The sequence below is a fragment of the Temnothorax longispinosus genome, chromosome 3, assembly GCF_030848805.1.
Source record: "Temnothorax longispinosus isolate EJ_2023e chromosome 3, Tlon_JGU_v1, whole genome shotgun sequence".
Classification (NCBI taxonomy): domain Eukaryota; kingdom Metazoa; phylum Arthropoda; class Insecta; order Hymenoptera; family Formicidae; genus Temnothorax; species Temnothorax longispinosus.
Window position 1 is genome coordinate 7,852,170 of NC_092360.1, and position 18,032 is coordinate 7,870,201.

The 18,032-nt window shown below is 35.1% G+C and overlaps 2 protein-coding genes across 3 annotated transcripts in view; one reads left to right on the top strand and one right to left on the bottom strand.

Annotated features, from left to right (window-relative positions):
- The window catches only part of Task6 (TWIK-related acid-sensitive K[+] channel 6), an 83,650-nt gene that overhangs the window by 43,951 nt on the left and 21,667 nt on the right, over nt 1-18,032 (bottom strand). The window lies entirely within an intron of this gene.
- On the top strand, nt 2,666-3,268 carry LOC139809541 (optic atrophy 3 protein homolog). The gene is made up of 2 exons (XM_071772480.1): nt 2,666-2,920; nt 3,020-3,268. The coding sequence occupies exons 1-2, from the start codon at nt 2,666-2,668 to the stop codon at nt 3,266-3,268; spliced, it is 504 nt and encodes a 167-aa protein (XP_071628581.1).

Here is an 18,032-nt window from a genome sequence, read left to right on the forward strand (position 1 = left end):
GAGAGAGCAAGCGAAAAAGAGAAAGAGAGAATTCAAGATCGTTTGTTAGAAAAGAAACGAGGCGCCAAAATCGAGACTTATCCCGAAAAACCGATACGTATCGTGTTGAAGATAGAACAGACATTTCATTCCCTCAGATATGAAACCAAGATACCTCTCCTAACCAGATCGAATCAAGAGACAATTTTACTTTTTTACATCCAATTATCATTTGATGAAGTGTTTAATATTTAATATAATCTCTTTTGTTATTTGATCAGTAAACGTCTGAGTTTAATGAAACCTGCTTGCATCTCTATTTTCTTTTAGATTTTTCAAAAAATATGCTACATATGTACAAAAATATCCGATATACGATCAAATTTGAATTCTAAAAAAAAACATTTAAAGACAAAATTTTAAAAAATATGAAAACCAACTAACCCCTAACCAACATTATTATTTAAAGAATTATACATTTCTTGATTTAAAGATAAATATCATTGTCACGCGCACACCGAGTGATAAAGTATGTTAAAAGATCTAAAAGAATAAAGAAATTCTCATCACGGTGACGTATTAATTTACATATACACACATTACGTGTCTATCTCACATAACGTGTCAAATAAAAAAGACATAGTTGCGTTAACGTGACTATTCAAAGGATAGAATACACTTTTTTTGTAGCAACATTTTTTTATTTTTTACTTTTTTGTCTCAACACTCTTTATTTTTGTTTCGCTGTCATATATTTAATTTTACTACGCAGCAAAAAATGTATAATTAAGATATCGGAGTCCCAATTAAATCTTAGTGAAATTGACGAGCGACGGTTATTCCCAGAAATTCTATCGAACATTATTTATAAGATCATGAAAGTGTATCACATATAAAGGGGATTGGTATGTAAGGGATGAGGGCAAAAATCTGGATTTTCTCGCGAGAGATCGTGTGTGGTTCGTACCTTCGCGACAATCTAGTGGATCTCGGCGACGGATGACGGCTTATGCCTCGACTGCGTCATTTCAGTGGATTCGATTTCGCCGGTAAATCCAAGCAGATGACACAGGGGAAACGGATAAAAATGTTATATCGAACAAGGGGGAAAAACGTCGCTCCGACAGTCAAACAAATTCTCGACCTAAACATAGTGAGTGAGTCGTCCCGCGTCATACCGTGTTTATTTCGTGTATATAGGTCAACCTGCAGCGTCGCAAAGCGCATTTAAAGCGCGCTTTTAAGAGGAGATAAATGACAGGACATGATTATCGTATTATATTTAACAGATTTGAATTCAAACCAACACATACGCCTGTATATGTTTCAATACTTTCAATATAAAATTTTTCTTTAAAATATGTTTCTCTAATAATCACCAATTTGACAAATCGACAAGAGATACAAATAAAAATATTAAGACATTTGTTCTTAAAAATTTCTCTCTCTAAAATTTAAATAAATCGAAGACTTCAACAAAACAATCGGATTAACAAATGACGCTTTTAACTTTATACAGCAATTAAAAATGTATATTAGAGTTGATAGACATATAATTGTTAAAAATATTTAGCTAATAATTTAAAATATATAACTAATACATTAATAACTAATTTATTCAATATTCCGGCAATATTAAAAATTTTCCGAAAATTTTGTTTTATCCAAAAAAATTTCTCTCAATATGTTTTATATTTTATATCATTTTAGATAATTTATATAAGGCCAATTCTTTTTAGTGACACAAGTCGACACAAGTGTCGTTCTGTCTTTGTTATTCATTGAATGCCAAGAAGGATAGAACGATGTTTGTGTCGACTTGTGTCATTCAAAGGAATTGGCCCATAATAAACATATAATAAAATTAATATTCCTATTTTGCCATCATCTAAAATGTATATTTTGCTGCTAAAATGATTCTCTTCACGTTGATGAGGTAGCTTTCAAAAGAGCTATACGCCGCGGCTACCACTTTCAAATCAGAAGTGATTGCGACCTGTACTCATTGTACGCCGCATAACCGGGTCAGCTCCGTAATTTTTGGCGTACAAATGAATATAATCCGTTTAGCCATTTGGTCGATATGAGAGGAATACACATATTTTCTGATCTTCGCATGAATTGTAGGGGTGCAAAACGAGGACCGTTCCGAAAATATTCGTCCATTATATATTTTTCATAAAGACTACATATTCAAATGTAATTAAGGGAAATACCTAATCATCTTGTTTTTCTCATGAAAAATTTATAAGGGAAGAGAGAGGGAGAGAGAGAAATTTCTGAATAAAAAATCGATAAATTTGTTCGTAAATCGTAAATATGCAAATTAAAATGTAGGTCATGTATAATTTCATTGCTGCAATTTATTGCTTTTTAAAACTAATTTAGTTCAAAGAAGAGTCATAATGTAATATCGCGTTAACTTTAATAAATCTTAATAACAGAAACATGAAAGAAATAAGGAAAAGCTGCCAATCACACTCTCAAACTTTCATTTGTGAAAACAAATAACTTAACCCCAATTACAATTTTCTTTACGTCAAAATGTAAATAAGAATAAATCAGCGCTTTCTCTCAAGACTAATAATAATTATTCGACAAATTAAAAATTCATTATTCGCGAATGACGTGTTCGCAGGAAAGTTTCATTAAATTATTTCCTTTGATGAGATAGACGCTCGTAGGTATGGTGGTGCAAGGATTTCCCGGTGCGAATCTTATTGGACAGGTCCTAAGACAAATTACGCAGCCATTGTCAAAGGCGATAGTGAAGCGTGTGAAGAAACGACCACTCTTAAGAAAATATGTTCTGATTCAACTGGGACATTTCTATTATTGGTTCGAGAACATGATAAAGTGGCGAGAGATTCCAGTCGTAGCGAAAAAAAGACCTATTGACGACGATCACACAATGGAATTAGGCACGAAATTACTACTCGAGGTAACGATAACAATTATGAGACAACGCGCATTACTAGAGTATTAATTTTATTTCGGTTAAACTTCACAAAATAAAACTCGGATCTTTTCATCGCTTCAGGCATTAATCTTTGGACTTTTATGCAGCGTACTCGTATACGAGACGCGAAGGGCTGCGGAGAGATCGCGCGTCGTCGAGCAGCTGAGAGCACAGCAGTTCAACGATTTAGAGATGGAGAAGGATCGGCTGATGCGTCGAGTCGAGGATCAAGTGATCTTGACGAAACGGCTCAAAGACATCATTGTGGAGTATTCGAGAAAAGTCGAGTGTACGTTACCGAGAGATCCCGAGGAGGAGAAAGGCGAATAGAATGCTCCGCTTGATTTGACGCAGACGCGGAGATTGCGAAAAGTCAGTCGCAGAGAAATTTTAAAGGACATTCGTTGCATCGTTAAAATATCGCATTTACGTGCGGTGGATCGCGGAGAGAAACTCTTTCTCTCTCTCTCTCTCCCCTATCGTCGCAACTTCTTCACGCGGATAGAATTTGCCGCGTTACGTTCTCGGTGAACCGCAAACTGACGAGCGATCCTCCGTGGAGCGCGGACTCCGCCAAGTTCGACAGTTCGAACTTTGCGCGAATATTCTTCCGTTCTCGCCCGTCTGTCGTTACGGTTGACATTAGCATTCGTTAGCATAATGAAAGTTATTTTCACCGCGCGCGTCTTCGCCACGTGTCTGACTCGCCGCGATGGATTTCATAGCGAACGCTTGAACAAAATTTGACTTTCAGCATCAAAATCGACAACGACAGAGAAAACGTCATTAGAAGCAGGCGGTATGGAAAATGTGCGCGAATAACGTTAATTCGACAAGTGAAGAATAGATTATCTGATTTCGTGTTCACGTCATGGAACATTGACTAATAATTCGAAGGTTTACACATTCAAATAATTCAGATTCCGTAGAATAACAACGATGACACATTTCTGTCAATATAATAAGAATTTAGTCGTGAAAATTGAAAGATCGCAAATAATTATTTATGGTTAAATCATTTTTGGGAGCAAAAACACAGCTATAAATTTGTCAAGTAATCCAAACAGGACCTGGGTTTCGTGATTCTTAACGACAATGTCATTAAGAGTTATATTGTCGTTACGCAAGTATAATATATGATAAAAAAAACTGCGACGACAAAATATATACCTAATGCTAACGACAGACAACTTTACGTATGCGTTTGTACAAGAAATTGCAAATTAAGTATGCTGTCAGTATCCTTATTCTGTAACGACAGTGTCATTAAAAAATTACAGAATATGGATACTGACAACGAAGTTTGCAATTTCTTGTACAAACGCATGCATGAGTAAAGTTGTCTGTAGGTGTATGTGTGTGTGTGTATGTGTGCAATTAGTACGTATAAGCGTAAGATCACCGGAGCTAAAACGATTCGCGGAAAAATGTTTCCGGCAGGAACACGATTAAGAATGTACTTTGCATTAGAGAAGCGGAACTTTTTCTCGATTTTCTCCCTCGGCAGTTCTTGACTGAAACGTGCCGTTATAAAAAAAAAGGAAAAAAGATACCTTTGGAATTTTGCCTGAGAACGCCGAGCTCATCGCTAAACTCGAGATAACAAATCAAAGACTTATCGCGCTCTTTCGCACAAGTTTGACACAGCCCCGATGTTTTCAAAGCAAAAAGACATTCATCCCCTTTAATCTACTGAATATTATACATTTACATTTTAATATATTTATATCTTCATATTTGTACATTTTATACGTCGCTCTAGCACGATCTTTACATATCTCTTAACACTAAATGTGACAAATTTTTGCAAAACTTTTGTGGAAGATACGTGCGAGCGCACTTCTTTCTTTAAATAAAATAACATTATTTATTTACATTACTATAGTCAATAAAACGAGAAAAGAAGAATCCTTGTCTAAACATTATCGTACAGAAAATAAAATAAAATAAAATAAAATTGGAAATATTGCGATATACAGTAAAGAACATCTCGGTTCTTGATTTTCTTTTTCAAATTATATCAATAAGACACGCTAACCCCTAACCTAACTTCGGAACCGTTCCACGTGGAATATTACAAAAAACAGGATAAATGTCATACGTACGACGCGAAAGAATCTTAAGACACCTGCGTATGTGAGGAGGAAAACGCCGATCGTATATCCAAGATCTCCAAGCATTCGCGAGACTCTCGAGAGAACATTTCGAGTTCGGTTTGAAACAGACGTGAAATTCGATATTGATGTTTTCGTGACATCGCGACTGAAGAAACCCTTACGAGGGATCCGTTTCTCGCGCGATACATAGCAATTCAAATCGGGTAACAAGAGAGCGACGATGCATCGTGTACTCTATTGGCGTACGATGAATAAAAATATTGACAGGATTTCCGAGATAAACTCGCAAGACCTTTCTATAGCTCCTCTGTATTTCCCGAGAGGGTAAATTTTCGAGATAACATGTTTGAATGAAATACTTAAAACAAAAAGTACATATGGCAAAACACTCGCTATTTTATATATCCCTGCATAATATTTATCTCTTTTTAAATCGTAATTTATATTTTTGTTTAGAATTACTCATACATCGTCAGACATCGTGATATATAATAATTAGTGTAACGTCAAAAAGATTTTCATTAAAATGAAAAATTACAGAATCAAATTTTCTGATCTGCTGGATTAATCGCGATGGTATCTCAAGATTAATGCCCAAGGATAATCTTGTTTGCAAAATCGAATAATTTGTTTGTGCCAAATAAATAATTCTGTCAGAGTAAAAAGAATGAACGAGCTATCTTCTCATTTACGAGAAGAAAAATAGTATCAGGGACGGCTATTACAACCGCGTGCTGAATCACAATCAGATAATTCTTTGACGTTCACTTTGTAAAGTGAGTAGGTAGGCCTTGTGGCGATAAGACCAGTCATCTTACTTTAGTTACCGAGATGCTAATGAGACACTAATTTCCTACGAAGTTATCCTCGTTATCTCCCCCGCTAAAGTTGTAAAAGAAGCATAGAAAATGTGCCGAATTGAAAAATGGCGCGAACATTTATTCGATCAACAAAGCTCTTTTCTTTGCACAGGTACGCACAAATTATATCATATAAGACATTGGTTTTAACAACAATTTCATAACGACAAAATAACGACAAAATTGACTACATGTTTATCTGTAACTGTATCAGATGCAGATTCCATATTGTTTCCAACATCAGCTTTGTTGATTTCATTTCGTTGAAATCGAGAAATTTGACAGACGAAATCGTATATAAAAATAAAAAATTATCGTATATTATCATACGTAATGCAATATAATTGTTTCAAAGTACTGAATTATATTACGAGTTATTTCTAGCGTCCTACTTCGACATTATAACATTCATCGATTTTCTCCATCAATTTACGTTCCAATGCATTTGACGTAACTCAAAAGCGCTCTACAAAAGACAAACTTTCAAAATCCATCGTTTTATATGCAACAATCTAATAGCGTCGAAAGTCATTTCAGTTTACCACAATAAATTATAAATGCAATAGTCGCACAGGTATATGGGGAAATGTGACGTTAAACTGAGATAGGTACATGTTTTGCGCGTAATCGTTAAAAGTAATTTTCCGACCTCGGTGATATAAAGCAGGTTAGAAATAAAGAACAAAGTCGTTAAAAAACGATCTTGTTGAAGAAGCATCAAATCTGCCATTTCGTCGAAGTCGAAAAGCTAAATTAGTATGGATCACAAAGCTTTCGTTAACTAGATTTTCATGAGACAATAATCCCTTTCAGTTTACTTTAATCGTATCCGATCTTAAGGACGGCTTCCGTGCTAAAGTTCTGGTGATTAGGAATTGGCAAGTCGACCAGCCCAGTCCCTTCTATACAGACATCGTTCTTTAAGCCTCCAGAATGCCTTTTTTCGGTCAATAAGCAACGATGTCTGAAAATAGGTCAAAGCTGGAGCCATTAACAACAAAACCTGCAGTAATACTTTGTCACATGTTATATTATTTAATATCACAAATACATAAAAAAATAGTACTTAATTTTTATTAAGAATTATTATATTTTTATTATATTATATTTTATTATATTATATTTTATCATATTTTACATAAAGATAAATTTAATTAAAATAAATCAAAATAAGAGTTTGTTACCCATTTACATTACATTTTATTAAAAATTATAATAATTTTTAGTTTCCACTTTCAGCTAAACGATTATTAATACTTTGATAATAAATTAATTATTTCTTTGTATTTTTTATCTGTTTTTATCTCCTCTATACATTTTTTTTTAAACATTTTTTATTTAATATACATATGTACGTTTATTAATATGTTAGTCATGTTGCTAACAAACAATAAAAGATATATATCATACACATACATGTATATGTTATAAACTATTGTAAAATATGTTTTTTCTCAAAAGTTTATTTTTTTTAAATTAATTTTCAACTCGGAACAACAGTCGATAATATCCGATTAGTTTTCCAAAAATAATTTTTCGAACAAGATTGATCTCTCTTTTTTCTGTACGAGACATCTTGAATTAGGCCATAGCCATTCGGGTCGATGAATTGATCTCTCCGACGTCATAACGGACGAAACTTAATCTGTACCCCACGTAGAAGACGTCTAGTAAGAATAACGTTCTGTATAATTTTCAATTTTTTTCCCAGAAAAATATATCTAATTATAAAGACTATATTTCGTTCTATAGTTCATTTTCAAACCTCTGATAGAGACAATAAAAAACAGAATTTTATTTCAGTTGTATACAATTAATGTTTATCAATTCTAATTAATCAAAGAAGATTTCTTGAGCATTACAGCAAAGGCTTGAAGGATTTTATATTAATGTGCTCACTTAAATATCTGAAATATTTAAAGCTGCACGTTCCTTCCCAAAGAATATAATTTAAGAAGATAATATTAAAGTACTGACTTTCTCAATGTAATCATAAAGTTAAAAATGCTATACCCTTGTTAAAGGAGAATTACATAAGAAGCTAGTTTACTTTCAAAATTCCAAAATTGCAAAGTCCCTTAACCACTCTCATTTTCCGTTTTACATAATAAAGAAGCAATTTTTAGAGAAATGTTACATTTAGATCACATGTTAATCCGTGTATTCAAAGATTCATGCCCAATATTTGCTATTTTATAATACATTAAAAAATTAATTTGTGAAATTATGTGCTTATATGCTATAGACTTACGTAGAACTATCCGATTTGTTCAAATCTCTCGGTTACAATTGTCGCAATTGGAGGAAAGAAAGACGGATATCGCGGTGTGACTAGCGACAATCAGCGATTACTTTAACCTCTGACCTTCCTTGTGCGATTCTACGGTCGGGTGAACAAACGGCAAGATTTATGTGCGGCGAAAACCATTGAGTGCAAAACCGGCCCTTTGATCGCGGTAGTGCCCTTGGACTAACCAGTAAAGTACTCGAGCCACAAAAGCGTTGGCATGATGTAATTTGTAATGTCGCATCAACCCCTTCAATAACGTTTGAATATGAAAGAAATTTATTGATTCCTTTTTAGGCCAATACTGATGTGTGAACATAATCACGATCTACATGGAAATTTTAATTATCGGTTCTTAGGAAATTGAATAGTAAACAAATTACCACGCAGCAACGACGAAAATAGAAAAGAATGGGTATTATGTCATTATCAAAGTATTAATAGCCGTTTAGTTTGTAAACATCTACAAAATAAAGACTTTTATGAACTTTAATTAATTTTGTGGTAAATAAGTAACAAAATCGTATAATAGTAGTTAGTATATATTAGATTAACAATAAAATAATAAGATATAAAATAGTTGAACTAAATTACGTATTAAAAGAATTTAAAATCTATTTCATCTTTATCTAAATCTGCTTAATCACTTCAATTCTTTTTGAGGTTAACGAATGGGATAAAGAGAAAAGATGACAACTTGAAGAACTGTGCGAAAGTACGTTCCGCAAAAGAAAAGAAAATTAAAGAGAATCCATTACGCAGCCATTTACTTATGCGCCAAGACAAAGACGTCTTTATAAGTACAAAAAATATAGTAGATATAAAATTTTATTACATTATCACATTATGGTATTATAACATACCATAATTTTAAATAAACGCAAATAAATTAGCGTGCGTCGTCGTAATTAAAATACGGCATCAGTTTGCACGAAGTCGAAAATTAGACCGTATTAGAGGAAACTTGCACATTCACTGCTCCCTTCAACGTCACACGTTGGCATGCCTTCCCCTCTCCCCCGTTTGATTCTGTGTTTTATTTGTGTAACATGATAAATGCGTTTAACGTCAACGCCGCGAGGTGAGAATGGGACAGCCGCATTTAGCGCTAAATTCGGAATACAGATGGAAGAGAGGACTGGGGCGGAAATGAAAGTATGAGAACGAGAATGGGCGGCTATTTGCTCGCCGAATAATTCGTTGAACTTGCGGCATAATGGGCGTCCCGGGATAAAAGGGCACGGACAGACATAACGCGGGCGGCTGAAAGAATTTGCGGCGGACGCTGACTTTTACACCTTACTGGCGTTGAAACAATGTCGTAACTTCAAATTTTGCCGGGACGTCGGCAACCTATTCGTAAGATTACATCAGTCGGCCCTTCATTCAACAGAATTCGGCTGACACACCCTACAAAACGTACAGTGACGTCAAAATGAGGATAAAAGGGGGATCCTTTTACATGGGAGATAAAACACAGTGGTTCCTACACTTCGCACATATGTGAATTGAAGGTGTTGAAAGAAAGAGTGGTAATTACGCAAAGATAGGGAGAGCCATGCACTCCCGATTTCAATAACTTTGAAATATGTTATCAAGGTCATCACCCTGAGTAACCTTCAAAAGGTTTTAGCCGGCGCATGGATAATTGTTTGTTAAAAAGTTATTAACAAAAAAAGTTTACGAAATATAACAGTTTGTGTCAGTGTTTAGGGAAGTAATTTGCTGATATGAGTGTAGGCCCACCCCCATCCACCCCTGCTTGCGGGGAAGAGGCGGTAGTCCTTCCCCCACCCACATGTGTTACTGTTTATACACACATATCAGCAAATTACTTCCCTTAGTACTGACACAAACTGTTGTATTTCTTAGTTATATTTGTTAATATCTTTTTAATAATCAACAAGAGTCGGCTGCAAATTTTCACAATATTACTCTATGTGATGACCTTGATAACATATTTCAAAATTATTGAAGTCGGAAGTGCCTATCTCTGCATAATTACCGAAAACATTATGCTTTTTACAGTCAATAAAACGACATATATTTCTTTAGAAGAAGAATAATTATCTTGTTAAAATTTGTAATCGGTCAACAATAATATTCACGTTACACTTTAAGTAATCAAATGTAGATCAATCATTCTATTCGCGTCCAAAACTTTTTCCCATTATTTCCATGTAAGTTAGGAAATTATAAATGTAAATCACTTCGAGTTCGAATGTCGAAGGATGGCGAAAATGTCATCTGGTACTGAAATAGTGAAGACAAAATGACTCGAGACGCGACAAATGAAATTAGCGAAAGGTATTTCTGTCGAAATTAACCAGGCTTCTCGCTACTTCTTGGTACTACAAAAAAAATTCGATATGACATTACGCCACTGGAAATATAATTCTCGAAGGCTTGCGTTATAAGCAGCGAAAAGCGATCGGTATACTGTCCCACTCCATTATAATTCCCCGCTTCGCTTTCGCTTTCCATCAAACATCATTGAAATATTTGTTCATAACATATATTTGTATGCTGTTCTACAGATTGTTATCGTACTTTTCTCATTGCTGCGAGTACGTAATTAATTTTATTATTTAAAGAATATAAATGAAAAATATCTCTCATTCGCGCGTCTTTTAATAACTTGAAGAAACTTTCCGATATTTTACGTCTCTTAAAAATAAATTATTATTCATAATTAATTAATTATTAATTATATGTTGTTCCAATAATAAAAAGCTTTCTTCCGCTTTCTGTTAATTACGTCATCGATTATTATCGAGACGCTGAAAGAGCACGTGTAGGAAGGTGTGACGCAACTCAAAATAAAACAGTTCATAAACTTTACATCTTTTCTTTTAGCGATGTTTTATCGATGATTTTACGGTTCAAAAACGAATGGTAACGTAATTACTTGAGCTCGCGGATATTTCGGTCCCATTTCATTAATAAATATCAATCGCGCCCGCTTCAACAAAAATTATCGCTGTAATCGACGTATTCGCGCATGCAGATGGTGATACCGTTGATATACAGCAAATGTCGAAACTCGTGCGCCAGATTGCAATAGAATTGTCCATGCATAATTCAGGAAAATTAATTTGCCGCTCGCGTCGACTGCGCCGATGATTTTGCAACCACATTATCACCCTTCTCTTTACCATCTCGCCCTACCCCACCGAGTTCTCCATCGCATTTCCTCCGTCACAGATGCAATTTAATTTCATTAGTAGTGGGCGTTTCTAACGTAACCATTTTGCTCGCTTAAAGACTACTGTTTACACCGTTACTATTTTTAGAGGATGTATTATAAGATCGGCTCAAACCCGCAATATACAATTCTGCAACGTGTAATATTACCTTGATATCGGAGATATATACAGAAAATCCAGAGCAGAATTAGAGAGAGAGGTAACGTGTATTTAGTATTTTGAGAGATATAAAATATAAGACAAATGGAAAATAGTAGTCATGTTATATTTAAAACAAATCACAAATTCAAATATAATTGATATTCGCGTTTGACGTATTGATTTAACTGCCAAAAACATGTATTTATTTTTCAATATTTGTTTTGCATCACAATGGAAAAACGTTACATAAAAAGTTTACAAAGATAAATACAATTAATCGCAAAAAGCGTAAAGAATATAATTAAAAACAATACTTCTTTTTAAAAAATGTCAAACTACCTAAAAAGTGCTTTAAAAAAATTAAAATATCTTGTTCTTTAAACGTTTATAAATGTCTTTACCACGTAGACACATTTACTATTTAAAGACTTGTAATTTCTCTGGAATAATAATTTCGTCATAACAAATATCATATAAGTAATCATTTAAAAAAATGCAGTTATTTGCATTGTTCTTCCTGTTTTGTTATCTATTAATTTGGAGGAATGTTTATTAAGAAATATTGATTCTTATATAGATAAGTCTTCGCTATCGACAAATACATCTCTGCGTCACGTATAGTACCATCATAACGTAACTTCAGATAAATCGAATGAATTTTTAGATTCGTTTTCATGTCCCAGGGCGAATTCTCGAGAAAATGCCGGAAATTTAAGTCCCATCCCATTATAGGTAGCTTCCGATATCTTGTTGCTGCCACCTACTATAGATATTACTTATTGTAGATATCTATTGCTGTTTATTGACGGTGATATCAAAGAAACGTCTCTATACCTTTCTACTAAAAAAAAACTGACGCGAGTACTTCCCTCGTTCTCCCCTTTTGTAAGAAAAATATATCTAACAAGGCGTTAAAAATATAGGTAAACTGAACGACGTATACCTATTTGTATTTGTATTTTAATCGTCATATTGTCATCTTCACCGAACGTTCGCCAACCTCTCGAAACTCTCGTGTTCGCAACCGATTTTATCTCGCACGTCGTAAATTACGTCAATTATATTTTCAGTCCTGAATATTATATCACTATATTAAAGTCCCGGGCCAAAGCTCTGGATGACAGTGTACGTGAAAATTATTATAGAGATCTGGAGAGCAGTTAAATGACGAAATTACACTGTCGCTGGAACTCGCCAACATCTGTTCCCAATTTCCCATTCTCTCGCCCGACACCGCGTTCTTCGACCTCCGAAATCTCCGTATAGCACCCGCGCCGACTGTCGAGTCTCGCGTGGAGAAGTTCGTATTACGAATAATGTGTCCAGTCAGCCGAATCTCTCCCGGATTAGCTGTGTCCTCCTGTAGAGCGCTTTCACGGTAACGATAACGGTTACCGCGATCCCGTCGCGGTAACGTTTCTTCCGCACGTACATACGTAGAATACTCCGCGATATCTCTGTCTCCCCTAATACTCGAACGAAGCGTTACGTACAATCGTTTTCATCGCTCGTTTCACCGACACTTTGACGCATTCGTTTGTCTTTCCGCTTTATCTCTTTGTGACGACGGTGACGACCGTTAGTTGAGAAACGAAATTATTTCGCGCGTTATCGCGCCGTACTAACACGTTTACGTGAAAAGTGCCGCTTTATGATCGCACAAAATGAGGCGCGTGATACTTGGTAATTTTATTCTCGCACAAGTAATTTTATATTCTACCGTACAGCTTCACTGTCGCATTTTTTAAGCCTGTTTGTTAGGAGCAGTACAATTAGGACTAATTAGTACAATTAGGACGAAACAAATACTGACGTCGTTTCGACGTCTATATCATTTTATTCGTTAACTCGTAAAATGTAGTGTAATATGATGTAATGGATGATAAAAAAAAAGGTTCTTAGACATTGAAACTCGTCCTTGTTTCTTCTCATTGTATTGAGCACACGAGTATCATATTATTCAATCAATGCATCATAATTAAAGTCTTGGAATTATATAGGATGTACGCAATAAAATATTTTCTGACAAGAGAAAACGCAATTTTCGAATAATTATCATCATCCGCACGCTCAATCCTAATTAAACTTAAACTTGAGCATTAACTGGAACGTTAAATAAATAAATGTTTGTTTGCGTGCACGTCATCTCCGAGCGTGCGATCTCTTTCTCAATATACTGACCGCGCAGTTCATTTGTTTGATTCCTCGTCGTTCCCATCGTCCATCCTATCCAAGCGCGTATGTTATATATGACGAGTTCCAGCATCGACCACGCGGGTTCCTTTTGTGTGCACGAGAACGGAGTGGCCGGCGTGAAGAGGATTGGCTGACGCTGTCGGGAACAAACCGGGACGCACGGCGCGGGGGGGACTCGGCGCGGAGAATGGTTTGAGAAGAGTGCTGCAGTAGGGGCACGAAACAGGAAGAAAACTGTGCCTTGGAACAAAAACACGCGAGTTTCCTGTGGCCAATGGACCGATACGTTTCGTAGATCCGAACACTCTATCTTTGCCCCTAACTTTTTTTCTCCCGTCAGTTAAGGGTTTGCTTTTATACTGATCTTATTGTCGCAGATTTTGAGAAGAAGCCTGAACGCGAAGAGGGAAATTCATATTTCGAAAAGTTTGAATTACTGTTTGTAGTACAAAAAAAAAGAGACAATAAAGCCTTCTTTTATGAAAATAAAAAGTTTTGATTTCTTTTGTGTTTGCGCTAAAAGAGAAAGAATATAATGCATTTAATTGTATTGTGTTAGAAAAATATATTAATAGAAAAAATAATTCATTTAGAACTTCGCGTATTAAATAAACCGCATTCGATTAAAGTCGCCTGTCAGATTAGCGCTGCATCTATTTATAGATATAGGTTTACGTGCACACGTCCTACGCGATTAATTAAAGATAAAATAAAATATAAACAAAAATATATCTGTAAAATAACATAAAATTGATGTAACGAATAAATAAATAAAGGAGAGAAGAAGAGATTTCGAGAGCGATTATTTAATATACATTTTCATGAATTTTTTATTTGGAACAAATGACACAATATCCGTCCGCGGCTAACTAGCTATAATTAGACGACAGAATCGGGTGAGTAGGTGATTGTAGTGACCACTAACTGGAGCCTCGTAATCGCCGGAATCCATTTCCGTTCGTGCCGCGGTTTCATTGTGATAAAGTACACCTTCCTGCCCCGCTGCGAATCTCCGTTTCTTCCATCGACATATCACGTGGCCAAAAGAAATTATGCCATAAGAGATCCATTAAGCATTTGTTGCTTCAGCCGCGAAAACATAGCGCGAGTTTACCGTCCCGACTAAGAGCTTTTAACGGACAAAAAATTTCCACGCGTCCATGCCTCCGCTAACCGGATTGTACGCGAGAATTTTATAAGGTACCTCAGTCAAAAAATTTATGATGAACTCTCGGAGGACCTACTGGCGCTCCTATATGATAAAAGTTTTTCCAGACATTTTCATTTCCAGAAAATACGAGAAACTCGAGAGCAATTCTCAATATAGAGTAGACATTCATTAGAAAAATTGCAGATAATACTGAAAAATCCTATCTAAACTTTTTGAATTTCATAAAAATATCCCGATTTTAAATTATAAAAATCATTTGATCGACGATATTGTCAGAACCATCGAGTGTCCTTTTCAGCTATAGGTGGTGCAGTAAATATGCAGTATATTCTTCATTTTTCATAAAAGCTCGACGCGCAACTATTGTGCGTCACAAGTTTTTAACTTTCAATATTGCAATATTTCTTGATAATTACGTTTTATGTTAAAATTATATTAAAGTAAAATCTGGTTATGAATTTAACTACGTGTTATAGAAAACAAGGGTCTGTTACTTATTTCCGCATCCTTGAGATTTAATTGGCCATAATCGTGTAATTTTCGAAGTTAAATAACTCTGTAACTAAGTAATGCCTCAACGTTGAAATAACTATTGCTTTCTTAATTTAAACTTTAGTATCTGTTCGAAAAGATATAGCTAGCGATTCTATTATACTTTTTTAAATTTTACGATAAAGATTTAATAACACTTCGGCACTAATAAAGCAAGCAAACTGTCCTCAGAACCGCCGCAAGAAGTTCCGCTTTATTTTCTAATCACTCGTGAAATATCTCTGCCGGACGAGTAAGAATTACGAGCCGCACGAGATTTACGAGCAGTTGCGTTTGTTTGCGGACAGTCGTAACCGCGACCTTAGCTTTTCTTTAGCATCGGTCGGTCGCGAGACCGGATCGATATCGGCCTAGGAGAAAGAGCCAGCATCCATTCGAACGCGGTCTGTTCGGTCTCTTACACTTTGCTCTGTACTCTTCCATTGCTTTGCCGTTCCCCATTCACCACGCTTTCAGTACCCCAATCTACCAAGCTCAAAGGTAGCAACGAAAGAATAGTCATTCTATCTGTCGTACGGCAAGACAAATTTCAGCCAAATGATCGTCATATGTAATAAAGACTCGAGGCAAGCTCTACAATCTCAGATTTTAGATGCTACATTAATTGACTCGATTTAATTGATAACTCGAACGTCAATAATTTCGCTCAAAGCACCGATTTTGCAACATTATACTTGATTTGAATAATTTAGATTAAGTAATAAAAAAATTATATGATTAAAAAATATAAAAATAGTAAAATCAATATTGGAGATAAAGCAATCGATCTTAAATTAGATCATCTTAGATTGCCTAGATAATTTGACGATCTAAGAAATATTTTTATTGAGTTTAATTATTTTATTTCTTTAACCTCAACCACATATAATCTATTATCTTTCTCTTATTTAGATCACTTAATGTAACATAGAAAATTAGGATGCTTGACAAATGATTGGAATGTTTCCATTATTCGATTTTTAGAACATCGAGATATTTTCAAGACAGATTATAATTATCCATGCACCTGCTGTTTCAATTGTGCAGGTACAAGCAGAATAATATCTAGATATATGTATCATCTTGCGGAAGAGAAGAAAGAAGAGAAAACGTTCTTCCCTTCATATCATATTCCCCCTTCTCATTTATAATTCACGGCGGATTTGAAGGGGACCAGTATCAATGCGCAGCTGTGTATATTGTCTTTGACGACGATCTCCAAATCTCTCGCCGGTAGATAGGACCATGTGCCGTGTAATAATACAAACATTTAATTTAATAAATTAGACAAGTTTTGGAAGTTCGTACTACATGGCCATGCGAATAATTCAATTTTCCGGATCGATATTAACCACGTGCTTAATTATTTATCTGACCCTGCTACAACATAGATAAGGGTGTGGTTTTGTTGGCGAATGACCACACCCGAATCCATTCTTTGTAAATCATCCCTCTTTTATGCATGTGAACATGCAAGCGGCGCACAAAACAAATATATACATATATATATATATATATATACACATATATAAGATGAGGTGTGAAAAATAAATCTTGTATGCCATATGAGATTGTTAATAAACGTCAATCTTCAATTATTTGTTCCTACTATTACATTTTTATCCCTCGTAAACACTCACAAACTTCAAGAGACTGTGTAAATTTTAATTGAGTTCACCCATCTTTTATTTGCATTATCTACCTCGCTTAATAGTTTGTCGTTCTAGCTAAGAATTTTGCGCGTAAACGCAAACTTGCTTTCGGTCGAATGGACCGCTTTTATCAATTTCCAAGTGCACGATCAGATTAGAGATGCAGGCACATCTCGCTCGTTTATAGCGGCGAAAAAAGCAGAAGCAGAAGCCATTATTGTGTGCATCGGCAAAGAAATAGAGGTAAACAGCAAGAAACAGGAAAGAAGAAACGCGAACACGCTTTCGTTCCAAACTAATTAATTTTTATTTCTAAAAGAGATGAGTCAAAATTATGGAGCAACACGCGATATGATGAAAAGACGCAATGTGATAAAATGCCTCTTACACATCTTATCGACTTTGAACAGTTTATCGATGCAATTTGTCAATGCGTCTATCGATATTCCTACCGGGAAAGTCGCGTCGAGGATTTGGTAGATACAGAGAAAACTGCGATATATCGTCGACTTATACTTGTCCCTAGCGTCGATATTTTCTATTCATGTAACTCCGCGTGCTACAGAACGTGTTACGAACGTATGCTCTGTGTTTCCCGCATATTCCCAACAGATTATCCGCACACAAAGGAAAATAAGCTAGATCCATCCGTGTCCTAAATTTCACTGAACCAGATAATATACCGGATAAGGCGATTAGGTAAAAATTGACTTCCATATTTGTATCCAACGTATCAAAATTTACATAAAGTTATCTCATAAAATAAAATCTTCAAAGGTTTACTTCTGTAAGTAAACTTTGTTTTAATAAAACTTTAATCCAAAAATATTAAATTCGAGATATATGAGAAAAGAACAGTAAAAAGTTATATTGGACAAAGAGAGACATATAATTTTTGCTAGCGATACATTTTTAATTAATTAAAAAAGGTAT

Coding starts and splice junctions, on each gene's coding strand:
- LOC139809541 (XM_071772480.1), top strand. CDS start 2,666: ATGGTGGTGCAAGGATTTCCCGGTGCGAATCTTATTGGACAGGTCCTA. Junction 2,921..3,019: donor GCACGAAATTACTACTCGAG/GTAACGATAACA, acceptor TCATCGCTTCAG/GCATTAATCTTTGGACTTTT.